Source organism: Brienomyrus brachyistius, unplaced genomic scaffold (genome assembly GCF_023856365.1).
Source record: "Brienomyrus brachyistius isolate T26 unplaced genomic scaffold, BBRACH_0.4 scaffold92, whole genome shotgun sequence".
In the NCBI taxonomy this organism is placed as follows: domain Eukaryota; kingdom Metazoa; phylum Chordata; class Actinopteri; order Osteoglossiformes; family Mormyridae; genus Brienomyrus; species Brienomyrus brachyistius.
Window position 1 is genome coordinate 170,327 of NW_026042367.1, and position 13,190 is coordinate 183,516.

Consider the following 13,190-nt stretch of genomic DNA (forward strand, 5'->3'; position numbering starts at 1 on the left):
ATCCTAGTCTTGGAATGGTTTCATGAACCTAAATTTGTCTCTACCTGAGATGGGCTGGTGCAAAGATTTAAATCTGGGGAAGTGATGTGGTACATGTTCTTAAGTACTTGTTTGTAGAGTTGCATTTCCTTGTTCAACCATTCAGGTTCCTGTATTTTGTAAATTTCTCGTGTTTTAACATGTTTTAATACACTTTCTTTCTAGATATATATTTTAAAATCTTGGTTGTTCATTTAGAATGGGAATGACAAACAGAATATTAGTTTCAAATAGTATCATTTTTATATTCACGAATGAAACATCAACATAAAGTATCCAAATCAATAGTTGGGAAGGCATTTATGAGATACACATGGATCAAGGAATTTACATTCTTGTATTTTCCTACATTTAATATATTTGAAACGCAACAAACTGGAAGAACTGAGGAGGCGTACTAAGTAGGTCTGCTCTCTTCGGTATGTATTTTCAAATACGTATTTTCTTACATATTTGAAAGTCCAAACAGTCAATCAAAATTTGTAAAAAAAAATAAATAAAAAAAATCCCGCCCGCCCGACCCACCCCCTCCAAAAAAAAAGGAGGAGAACCATTTTTTTTTTTTAAGTGGCCTTAGTTGTAGCTGAACAGAACCGCAATGGCAGATTCCTGGTCACTTCGTGATTTTTGGTGTACTAGTCGGAGATACTTTTAGCTTTAGAACGAAAGAACCATGGCTTATTAGAGAACAGAGTAACAATTATTCATCCATCCCTTTGGGTCTTGGTCAGTCACGTGTCAGCACTGTCTGACACGCCCCCATTCGCCATTTTTAGTGTATCGTGGATGTAAACACATTTGGTTAAACTTGATATTCAGTGTTTTTTCTCTACACAAAAATGTAATGTTTTATGTAATCAGTAATAATCAATTTTCATTACGAAAACACACTAGTAATTTAGGTGTTTACGAAAGGAAGAGAGTCAAGAACACCACAAAAATATCATTGGACATATATTTTATTTTAAATATGACCAATAAGGTTAATTGCCAAGTAGAATACAGGCTCGATATACAATGAGTTTATACAGCTCCTTCCAGACATCATGTGAAACGTTAGAAACCGTACATGCAAATGTTTCTAAACTTAAACTATAGTTGGGCATTGGTTTGTCAGTGGACAGCAGTGACAGCCTTATCCTGAACTGTGTCTTATAATCCACGCACGCGAATATACACATACATGCACTGACAAACGTGTCATTACAATTTTGCTGTTTACTTTTGTCTTTAAAAAGCATTCACTCTGTAACGCTAATTTAACACGAACAGATTAACCAATTTCGGCACCCTCTGTAGTTAGGCTAGCTTGCTAGCGTAGTTTAATTAATGTGAAAATACTTCAGAAGACAAAAAAATGCATATTCAGTAATAATACAAATACAAAAAAACATCTTGCTTGCCTTTATGAAAGTGCCGAGAGCAAACACGCATTAAGAGAGATATCGTGTTGACAGTGATCTCCTTTCCTCTCACCGCTGCGACACAGGCCACCCGACGCCTCTTCGTTACCTCCTCTACCTGCTGTCCGTATCCCCTTTTCCAAGTGGGAAACCGAAAAAATGTCATGCGGTGCTACACCTTTCTGCCATGTCACTTAGTATGACAGCCTTTCACACAACATAAGTGTCCCATCTTAAAAAGAATAATGCCACAAGCAAATGCTGCCACTTGAGTTATATACATCCAAAATGGCGATTCGACCCACAATACACTGCGCCTTTAGCGAGTGACGTCACCTGTCAATGACCTACCGAAAAGCTGTAAAAACTATCAATTTATATAATGCCTTGAAGAATGCTTTGCAAATGAGAAAGGATGTGTACTGCTCGTTCTTTAAAGTGTAGTTTGTATGTGTTATGCATCTTGCATTATGTTTGTATATTGTTAAAAAAAAATAAAAAACAACTCTAACCATGAAAAAAACACGTAGACAGGGGAGAATATGCAAATTAACAATTAATTATATTACTGCAAAATAATATCATCAAATATATTTTTTTAGATTTTGCAAGGGGGGGGGGGCTCTGGGCTGCAGCCCAGGAAAGCCCGTGCATGATGACGTCAGTGGTTCTAGAATCTACAATATTCGAATGACGCTCACCTATCCTGCGCAGCTATAAAACTTTCATTTGCGTCCTGCTTTGAGAAACTATGGGTGTCAAACGATCACGTTCCGACTCTGACTGTGAATCTCCTCCCAAGAAAAGGAGAGAGAGTACGGATTTGCGGTTTAAAGGGCCTCGCAAAGGTTGGACGACTGGCTTTGATAGTTCATGAAAATTACACATAACATTTATTATTAAGAAAGCAATGTAAATCTTTTTAATAAGGCTTGCTGCAAGAACAGATGTAAACAATGTACTGGACCTATAGATTAAACAAATAAATTAAAGCAATAATTAATTCATTAATTGATAAAAATTGCCACTGAATGTTTTTTGTAAACAAACATGTACCCAAATTGATTCAATATTGTGGCTGCTTTGATTCTGAACCTGAGCCTATTCTGATTGTAGCATGTAATAGGCACACTAAAGATAATACTGAATGAACAGACCAAGTTCAGGGTAGGCATGCAGTAAAGAAATATTAATGCACGGTATTTAAAGTTAGTAGTGAAGTTTCTGCAACTGTGTTATTGTATAGAAAATGCTGTGTGGACTCTTTCTGAAGTGTACCTGCTTAATGTTGTAGAACATTTGGAGGACCTGTACCACCAGGGGGAGCTATTGGGAGAGGGTGGTTATGGAGCCGTGTATGCCGGCACTCGCAAGGCCGATGGCTTCCCAGTAAGTCTCCAAATGGTGAAGTCATGACATGCATAGTTATATCTCTCCAGAGATCCCTTTTATTATACCTGTTAGATGCAGCTGTAAAAGCCTATGCTTTCTCAATATATACTACACTAAATTTGTAATTTTTTTTCCCCTCTAGGTGGCCATCAAATATGCCCGAAAGGATGACGAGGAGCTAGAACTGGTAAGTGTTTTCATTCATGGAGCTTGGTTTATTTGCAAGAATTTCTGCCTTAATATATGTACACCCTGCCCTCCCATTCATAGCCTGGACTTGACGGGCCCATCCCATTGGAAGTGGCGCTAATGATGCTCGTCAGCCATGAGTCATCTTGTGCCAACGTGCTGAAGCTCATGGACTGGTTCAGTGGACCAGAAGATTACATTATGATCCTGGAAAGGCCGGATCCATGCCAGGATCTGTACGAATTCTGCGATAGCAAAGGGGGCTACCTCTCAGAAGATGTTGCAAGGCACGTGCTGGTCCAGGTGCTCCAGGCTTTGCGTCACTGCCAGGATTCAGGCGTCTTCCATCGCGACCTCAAAGCAGAGAATCTGTTAATCAGGACTGACACTTTGGAGGTGAAACTAATTGATTTTGGCTGTGGAGACAAATGGAAAGACACCCCCTATGTGGAATATTCAGGTCAGTAAGGGAGGCTAATTAAAAACCTGTCAAACTAACCCCTGTTTTTAACAGCAAGTAGCAGGTAACCTGGACCTGTGATAACTCCCTGCAGTGGAGTTGGATGTGTATTCTTCGGTCCTAACCTAACTCATTGCAGTAAGTCATTTGCCTTGTTATTTCAGGAACAGAGGACTTTGCTCCCCCAGAGCTGTTCCTGAGTGGGGAGTACCTAGCTGGCCCCACCACGGTCTGGTCTGTAGGCCTCACACTTTATGAGCTAGTGTGCGGCTACTTGCCCTTCCGCAACAAGAGGGCAATCATCTCAGGCTGCTTGATATTCCCCTCATGGGTCTCTCCTGGTGAGCTGCTTACTTTTTGTCCCACGACTAGAGTCTCCTGACAGGGAGTGTTCTTTTTCTGACTAACTCTCTGACTCTATTACAATCTATTCTCCAACAGACTGCTGCAGTCTGATTCGCCAGTGCCTGAGGCGTAAGGTGGCGGATAGGCTGACATTGGAGGAGATTCAGGTCCATCCATGGCTGCAGCAGACGTGACTGCTGACCTGAAGGTCAAACAAGAAAATATTGTTTTGTTAACCTTCTGTAATCATGATCATCTTAAATAATGCGCAACTGTGAAATAAAAGATTTACTTTCACAAATGCTCTATATAGGTGTTTCTCATTTGTTCTGATTTCTTGGTAACAGTGGTTAGTTGATGCACAATATCCTGGTTCCCCGAATATCCAAGTCATATCATAATGATTTGACCTGAATTAAAACAATGGTTGGGCCAGAGGGAATCCAGACATCTTGGGGTGATACGTGTTCGATACCTTACTTCGGATGAGCATGATTGATTGAGAGTCGGAGTCCGTTATATTTTACAAGTAGAACCTTTGCTGAGCACCACATTCTGTAACAGCTACAATGATTTGCACAACAATGGCTTTGCACCTGCCTTAGAGCCAAGGTCATTCTTGCTGCAAACACCTTCATTCTGTCTCTCATGCTTGGCCTCAATGTCTTAAAGGTTGTGTAAGCTAAAGCTAATGTTGCTATGCATAAGAAACACTAAGTGTTAATAATTCTGTACTTGTCTGGAAAGAGATTATGTTGCATGATTTCGCCACACCAGCCTCTGTTTCTTATTTGGCCAGCACATTTCATCAGAACAATTCTCTGCATAGCTTAGCATTTGCTATATCATGCTGAGCAGAAGGATGTCACACTTCTGCTCCAGCTTGTGGGAGCAGTTCTTCACTGCAGTTCTTCTGGAACCACTCAGATCACACATATTGCCAGAAGAGCACTTACCTTCTGGACCTGTGGGGCACCATTAATGAAAATTCCCTGTCGAATGCACCTTTATGATGATGCTGAAGATGGTGGCGCGCACAGTCGCAGCGGCTTGTGGCTCTTCATGGTTAGTGCTTCTTCTTTGTTTGTCGCGCATCTGTGCGTATCCAAAGCGATACGGCCGTCAGGAGGTACTGGCCATGGGCCTCAGCACGCAACAAAAAATCACAGAGGAGCCTCGCCGCTCTTACAACTTTCCAAACGAGATAGCGAGACCTCCGGGTGCTCTGTGAATTGTTATCGCCGCCGGCAGCCGGAGACGTGAGCGTAAGCATAAGCGGATGTCGCTCCGGCTTGCTAGCGAAACTGCGGAAAGACCCCCACAAACCAACTCTCCCGAATATGTACGTCAGCAACGCGAGATCCATTATCCACAAAATGGACAAGCTGGAAGTTCTTATGGAGGGGAATCGCTACGTTCGCGACTGCTGTGTTTCAATAATATCGAAACCTGGCTTCACCCACTGATCCCCGGACGCAGCCGTACAACTAGAGGGCCGCACCATGCACCGCTGGGACAGAAAGAAAGACTCCAGTAAGAGCAGAGGAGGCGGTCTGTGCATTCCTGTACATAAACATTGGTCTAAAGATACATACCATACATACACACTGTTTACCGGACCTAGAGTCCATCTCTATTAAATGCCGTCCTTTTTACTTACCGAGAGAGTTAACAGTCGTGCTAATCACGGTTGTGACATACTACACAATGCTAACGTTACCATAGCTCTCTCTTTGTTGTCAGACACCATTCATAAGCTACAACAGGCTCAGCCTGATGGCGTACACATCATAGCTGGTGACTTTAATCAGGCAAACTTAAAGTCCGTTCTGCCTAAGCTCTGTCAGCATGTAAAGTACCCGACCAGAGGGGAGAACATATTAGATCATGTTTATACAAACATTAAGATTGATTAAGACCAACATCACATGGCCCGAAGAAGTACTTTCTCAGCTCCTCAGCAGGGTGAACCCCAGGAAAGCCCCTAGACCTGATAGTGTTCCCAGGAAAGTACTCAGAGCCTGTGCTGACCAGCTCTCACAGGTCTTCACCATCATCTTCAATCTATCTCTGACACATGCCACCATCTCGGCCTGTCTGAAGTCCGCCACCATCATCCCGGTACCCAAAAAATCAGTCACACACAGTCTAAATGACTTCCAACCAGTCGCACTAACACCCATCATCAGTGTTTAGAGGGGCTGGTCCTAAACCACATCAAAACCCACCTCCCTGCATCTTTTGACCCCTATCAGTTTGCCTGCAGAACGAACAGGTCAACTGAGGATGCCATAGCGATCACCCTTCACATCGCACTGAGCCACCTAGACCATCGGGAGAGCTACGTCAGAATGCTCTTCATCGACCTCAGCTCTACCTTTAATACCATCATCCCCGACATCCTGATCCCCAAATTGCACAACCTGGGACTCCCCCCACTCACCTGCTCCTAGATCAAGGACTTCCTCACAAGTCGGCCCCAGATAGTAAGACTTGGACCCCATCTCTCCTCCACCCGGGCACTGAGTACAGGCTCCCCACAAGGCTGTGTGCTAAGCCCACTACTCTACACCCTGTACACCTCTGACTGCAGAACGGCCCACTTCCCGGATCCACTTCCCCTCCACATCAAGGGCGACTGCGTGGAGAGGGTCCAGACCTTTACCTTCCTGGGCATCACAATCTCTTCTGACCTCTCCTGGACTGAAAACATCACAGTTGTCATCAAGGCCCAGCAGCATCTGCATTTCCTGAGAGTGCTCAGGAAGAACAACATCAGTGAGAAGCTGCTGGTGACCTTCTACTGCTCCACCATTGAGAGCATTCTAACATACTGTATCAGTATGACTTTCCCGCTGCACTAAGGCAGACTGGAAGAGAAAGAGATCAAGACAGCGCAGAAAATCATCGGCTGCCCTCAGTTTAGCATTTCCAATTAGCCTCAGCATGTCTTTGGGCACGAGGCAGGGAGCAACCCAGGATGGGGGGCCAGCCCATCGCAGAGCACACTCACACACCATTCACTCAAACATGCACTCCTAATGGGCAATTTAGCAACTCCAACTAGCCTCAGCATGTTTTTGGACTGTGGGGGGAAACCGGTGTACCCGGAGGAAACCCCACGACGACATGGGGAGAACATGCAAACTCCACACACATGTAACCCATGCGGAGACTCGAACCCGGGTCCCAGAGGTGTGAGGCAACAATGCAAACCACTGCACCACCATGCCACCCCCTACGTAATAACCGATTAACATATTAAAAATTCAGTAACAAAAAAACCTATACAGTGTTACCTCAGTATTTGAACTCATTAGAACTCATTAGAAACAAAGGGTAACGCTTCAGTCTCAGCCTCGCATGCGCTGTGATAGCATCGTTTGTTGGTGATAGTGCTTTTTTATTAAAAATATCCGGTAATACACTGAACTTTATATCATTTTGGTAGCCATTGCTCACCAAAAAGTTACGCAATAGTTGTACAAATGTTACAACCTAAAAGTTTGCGATTTACGAACAAATTAACGAATACGGAGAAATAATAAAAATAAACAATGAACCTTCAGTCATTATGGAAGGAAATTTTCCTTCCAAAATATAACCCCCTCTTCTCCCCCCGGAAAAAAATCCTCTAGCTTCGAATATTGTCAGGGGCCGCGGTTAAGGCGCGGTAAGCGAACGGGCAGCAAAGCGGGCAGGAAGCAGGTAAGGAGACGAAAGTCGGGGAAAACGGGTATTTATTAAGGCTGGGGGGAGAGCGGGACAGAACACTAGTACTCACACCGACTAACATTAAGGCTGTGGGGAGCACGGGACAGAACACTAGTACTCACACCGACTAACATTAAGGCTGTGGGGAGAGCGGGACAGAACACTAGTACTCACACCGACTAACATCAAGGCTGGGGGGAGCACGGGACAGAACACTAGTACTCACACCGACTAACATTAAGGCTGGGGGGAGCACGGGACAGAACACTAGTACTCACACCGACTAACATTAAGGCTGTGGGGAGCACGGGACAGAACACTAGTACTCACACCGACTAACATTAAGGCTGTGGGGAGAGCGGGACAGAACACTAGTACTCACACCGACTAACATTAAGGCTGGGGGGAGCACGGGACAGAACACTAGTACTCACACCGACTAACATCAAGGCTGTGGGGAGCACGGGACAGAACACTAGTACTCACACCGACTAACATCAAGGCTGGGGGGAGCACGGGACAGAACACTAGTACTCACACCGACTAACATCAAGGCTGTGGGGAGCACGGGACAGAACACTAGTACTCACACCGACTAACATTAAGGCTGTGGGGAGCACGGGACAAAACACTAGTACTCACACCGACTAACATTAAGGCTGGGGGGAGAGCGGGACAGAACACTAGTACTCACACCGACTAACATTAAGGCTGGGGGGAGCACGGGACAGAACACTAGTACTCACACCGACTAACATTAAGGCTGGGGGGAGCACGGGACAGAACACTAGTACTCACACCGACTAACATTAAGGCTGGGGGGAGAGCGGGACAGAACACTAGTACTCACACCGACTAACATTAAGGCTGTGGGGAGCACGGGACAGAACACTAGTACTCACACCGACTAACATTAAGGCTGTGGGGAGAGCGGGACAGAACACTAGTACTCACACCGACTAACATCAAGGCTGGGGGGAGCACGGGACAGAACACTAGTACTCACACCGACTAACATTAAGGCTGGGGGGAGCACGGGACAGAACACTAGTACTCACACCGACTAACATTAAGGCTGTGGGGAGCACGGGACAGAACACTAGTACTCACACCGACTAACATTAAGGCTGTGGGGAGAGCGGGACAGAACACTAGTACTCACACCGACTAACATTAAGGCTGGGGGGAGCACGGGACAGAACACTAGTACTCACACCGACTAACATCAAGGCTGTGGGGAGCACGGGACAGAACACTAGTACTCACACCGACTAACATCAAGGCTGGGGGGAGCACGGGACAGAACACTAGTACTCACACCGACTAACATCAAGGCTGTGGGGAGCACGGGACAGAACACTAGTACTCACACCGACTAACATTAAGGCTGTGGGGAGCACGGGACAGAACACTAGTACTCACACCGACTAACATTAAGGCTGTGGGGAGCACGGGACAAAACACTAGTACTCACACCGACTAACATTAAGGCTGGGGGGAGAGCGGGACAGAACACTAGTACTCACACCGACTAACATTAAGGCTGGGGGGAGCACGGGACAGAACACTAGTACTCACACCGACTAACATTAAGGCTGGGGGGAGAGCGGGACAGAACACTAGTACTCACACCGACTAACATTAAGGCTGGGGGGAGAGCGGGACAGAACACTAGTACTCACACCGACTAACATCAAGGCTGGGGGGAGAGCGGGACAGAACACTAGTACTCACAGCGACTAACATTAAGGCTGTGGGGAGCACGGGACAGAACACTAGTACTCACACCGACTAACATTAAGGCTGTGGGGAGCACGGGACAGAACACTAGTACTCACACCGACTAACATCAATCGACGGACGAAAACTAAGGCAAGACATGGACTGAAATAGACAAGGCTGGGCGAAAATAATCGGACACAGCTGGGCAAGATCAGGGACGCACACGTGGATAATCAGGGGGCGTGGCACACACGTGGATAATCAGGGGGCGTGGCACACACGAGGATCGGACGAGCCGGGCATGACAAATATGCAGATTAAGTCTTGGACAAGGTAAGTGTATTTTTCTAATTTTTTTTATTACTACTGTAAGTGTTATTTGTGCATCTTTTTTCTCATATTGTACACTCAATTTTTCTTTCTCATTTCTTTAAATGTTTTGCTTTTGTTCCTACAATAAATACAAACCCTTAGTATGACTCAAGGTAGTAGTGCTGTGTCTGGGTTTATCAAAAAGGTGACATTGGCTTGTTTTTAACTTTACACATTGTTTGGATAGATTTATTTTCTTACTTTACAAATTACTGCTTTGATAAATGTGCTTAGATGTGTTTAGTATATGCTCTTCTTGTTTTATCCTGTTCATTTTGTGCTCAAATGCAAAAAAAAAAAAAAACATATTTAGGTGTAAATTTTTGGGTCTGGGAACGAATTCATTGGTTTTCCATAATTACTTATGTCATAATGTCCAGAAAATTTGGTCTTTGGTTTTTGAGTTATTGCTGAGATATAATTACTCATCTGAAGTGTGTATCAAAACCACAATTCCTGACAATGCTGTTAGCAGTAGCAGAATAGCAGTTAGTTATCAATGCATGGTACGGGATTATCTTTTTTTATGACGGCTACTATTGCCAGAACTAGCTCTGGAAATATAATTTAAATTGCTAAGTTTTAAATGACTATTAAAAATGAATAAAATGACAATGTTGCCAAAGTAACTGAAAAAAAGAGAATTAGGCCTACAGTAAAAGAGCTTTCTTCAGGGTCTGCGGAACTTACTGCAGGCAGCTATCGCGAAGCGAGGTCACACAGTATTCAAAACAATCTCTTCTTGCCTAAGACATAACAGACCCAATATGCCTCCCCTCCCGGGCTACCAATGTACAATTTTACTTACACAAATGCATAAGTTACATACAAGCAGTACTGTTTAAAGGGAACGTGGGAATGTAATAAACAATTGCTATGCTCTCAATTTATAGTCTATCAGAGCCTTTGATGCAGCTATTGTGTCTTTGCTTGAAAGTGTGTATGTCCACCCTGTTGCTGTCACAGATTCAACTACTAAATGCACATCCTGATGATCTGTAACAAGTCTATCAGGATGGCATGGGAATGAATAGGATGGAGATGTTCCATGAGGATGTAAAAAGCTCAGTCTCAACTCTCCAGTGCTGGGCATAGCTTCTTCTACACATCCTAGCCACCAATCATCATCATATGCAGCCGCAACGTAACCTTTGGTGCTTGTAAAGTCGAGTGAATCCATAAGTGTGCACTTACACTGGACTGATTTGCACACCTCTGATGAATGCAGGGCATTTATTAGCCATATTTACTAGCCATGTGGGCCTTTTCAGTGGTGTGGCAAGTACAGGTGTCTGCAATGACATTAATGAAGCTTCCATTAAATTCCATTGTAGCATATTTGTAACTGTCACGACCACGGCGGAGGTAAGCGGTGATCGTGCGGGTTGGTTGGTACAGAGCAGGCAAACAGGCAGGTATCGGGGCGAAGCTGGGGTCTATTGTGGAACGGGGACTTGGAACAGGAAACAAGACTACCATCACCAAACCACAACTAACTACAATGACGGACAAGGGGAACCGGTCAGACCAGGACTTAAATACACAAAGACTAATCAAAGGAAGCGGACACAGCAGGAGACGATCAGGGTAGTATACGTGGGTAATCAGGGGGCGTGGCACACACGAGGAGCGGACGAGCTGGGCGTGACAGAAACCTTAACTAATGCTGTTACTTACACCTGTGCTTGTTATACTATTCCATGTCAGTTTGGCTGCCATTAAAAAGGCCCATTAGTGATATGAAACCATGTGACGCTACGTTTACGTCATGATCTCTCAGCAACACCTTAAAAACCAAAGGCCACATTTTCTGGAGATGTTCATGACATTATGATCTAGCTTTAGTAAAAATGTATCAATTTTGAAATATAGATTTTTTTTTTTGTTATTGAATTTTACTACTTTAATCAGTTATTACATAGTAATTATTCATATGGGATGGCATATAATTTGGTCAATCTATAGAGCTGGACAAGGTAAATATAGCCAGTCAAAGTCATAGCCCCCCCTCCCCCCAAAAAAAAATAAGTTAAAACTTTGTTTGCTTAAATCTCCCCCAATATTGATCCCAGACACGCCCAATTTCAGTTTCATGAGTTACTCATGTGACCAAATCAGCTGCCAAGTTTCGTTAAAATCCATGATGATGAGGTCCGAAAGTGTGATGATTTGACATGGTGCCCCATCCTGCAGCTGAATCAATGTTGGGAGACGATCCTGGCGCTTGCTGGAGTTTCTGCTTGGTTTTGTAAATGGACGGCACCCAGTGGCAAGTCATTGGTACTATTGGTACTATTGGTACAGAGAGAAGCAGATGAGCCCCTCTGTCCTGTCTGGTGACTGTGTGTGGATCCCCCTACAAAAGCACATTTCTGTATATGAGTCAACTATCTCCTATTACTGTGCCTTTGTTTCCTCGTCTGCACACAGACTACACACGACTGAACCACATTTCTTAGGATATCCTAAGATGGCGGCGCGTGCACACGCAGCGGCTCAGCACTCCGTAAAGCGCTTCCCGTTCTTAGGTATTTTATGGTGTTTGTGGGGACGTGGCTCGGTTCGACAATCCCGGAGGAGGCTATCCAGCTACCCGGACGCACTACACACGCGCCAACAGGGCGATCGACTCCGGTAAGAGCAGAGGAGGTGGCCTGTGTGTGTACACAAATAACAGCTGGTGCACAGACGCTAAAATCACTGACACTCATTGCTCCCTGGACTTGGAGTATTTGATTGTAAAGTGTTGCCCCTTTTACCTACCAAGGGAATACTCGGTTGTTATGATCGCTGCTGTTAATACCCCCCCTCAAGCTAACACTGCTATAGCTCTGTGCTACTTGCTAACTCCTATTAGAAAGCAACAGAGTGCCCATCCGCCAGGGGTGTGTATAATAGCAGGTGATTTTAACCAAAGCGAATCTGAAGACTGTGCTCCCCAAATTGTACCAGCATGTTCAGTGTCTTACAAGAGGAGCTGAAACTGCAGACCATGTGTACAGTAATATCAAGCAGGGTTTTACAGTATCAGCTTTCCCTCATTTGGGCCAGTCTGACCACATCTCCCTGTATGTAACTCCAGCATATAGACCACTCATTAACATGGTGAAACCAGCTCCTAGAGTAAGACGAGGGTGGCCAGAGGGAGCATCTGAACAGCTGCAGGATTGTTTTGACCACACTGACTGGTCCATATTCGAGGATGCTAACATCGACACCTACACCTCCACTGTTCTTCACTATATAAAATACTGCATGGACATTGTCACCAGCACAAAACAAATTTGTATCTTTCCCAACAACAAACCATGGATGACTAAAGATGTTCGTCTTCTGCTAAAGATCCGTAACATGGCCTTTAGGTCGGGTGACCACAACAATACAGCATTGCCAGGTCGGAGCTGAGGAGGAGCGTCAGAGACGCAAAGGCGACCTATAGAAGGCGGGTTGAGAGCCACTTCGGCAGCTCCGATCCCAGGCGCGGATGGCAAGGGATACGGCACATCACAGACCAAAACAGCAGTATCAACTTATCTACCGGCAACAGTGTTCCT

At 44.8% G+C, this 13,190-nt stretch overlaps 1 protein-coding gene across 1 annotated transcript; it reads left to right on the top strand.

The window, feature by feature from the left end:
• Positions 1–2,193: 2,193 nt before the first annotated feature.
• LOC125727229 (serine/threonine-protein kinase pim-1-like) lies at positions 2,194–4,089 on the top strand. Its single transcript, XM_049003995.1, has 6 exons — positions 2,194–2,290; positions 2,737–2,831; positions 2,977–3,021; positions 3,105–3,483; positions 3,648–3,824; positions 3,925–4,089. Exons 1-6 carry the CDS (start codon positions 2,194–2,196, stop codon positions 4,020–4,022), a joined length of 891 nt encoding a protein of 296 aa, XP_048859952.1. The 3' UTR covers positions 4,023–4,089.
• Positions 4,090–13,190: the final 9,101 nt, after the last annotated feature.

What these genes read in the sequence shown, in the direction of transcription:
- LOC125727229 (XM_049003995.1), top strand. Translation starts at nt 2,194, where the DNA reads ATGGGTGTCAAACGATCACGTTCCGACTCTGACTGTGAATCTCCTCCC. An exon ending in ATGACGAGGAGCTAGAACTG is followed by an intron (nt 3,022 to 3,104) that starts GTAAGTGTTTTC and finishes TCCCATTCATAG; the next exon opens with CCTGGACTTGACGGGCCCAT. An exon ending in CCCCTATGTGGAATATTCAG is followed by an intron (nt 3,484 to 3,647) that starts GTCAGTAAGGGA and finishes TTGTTATTTCAG; the next exon opens with GAACAGAGGACTTTGCTCCC.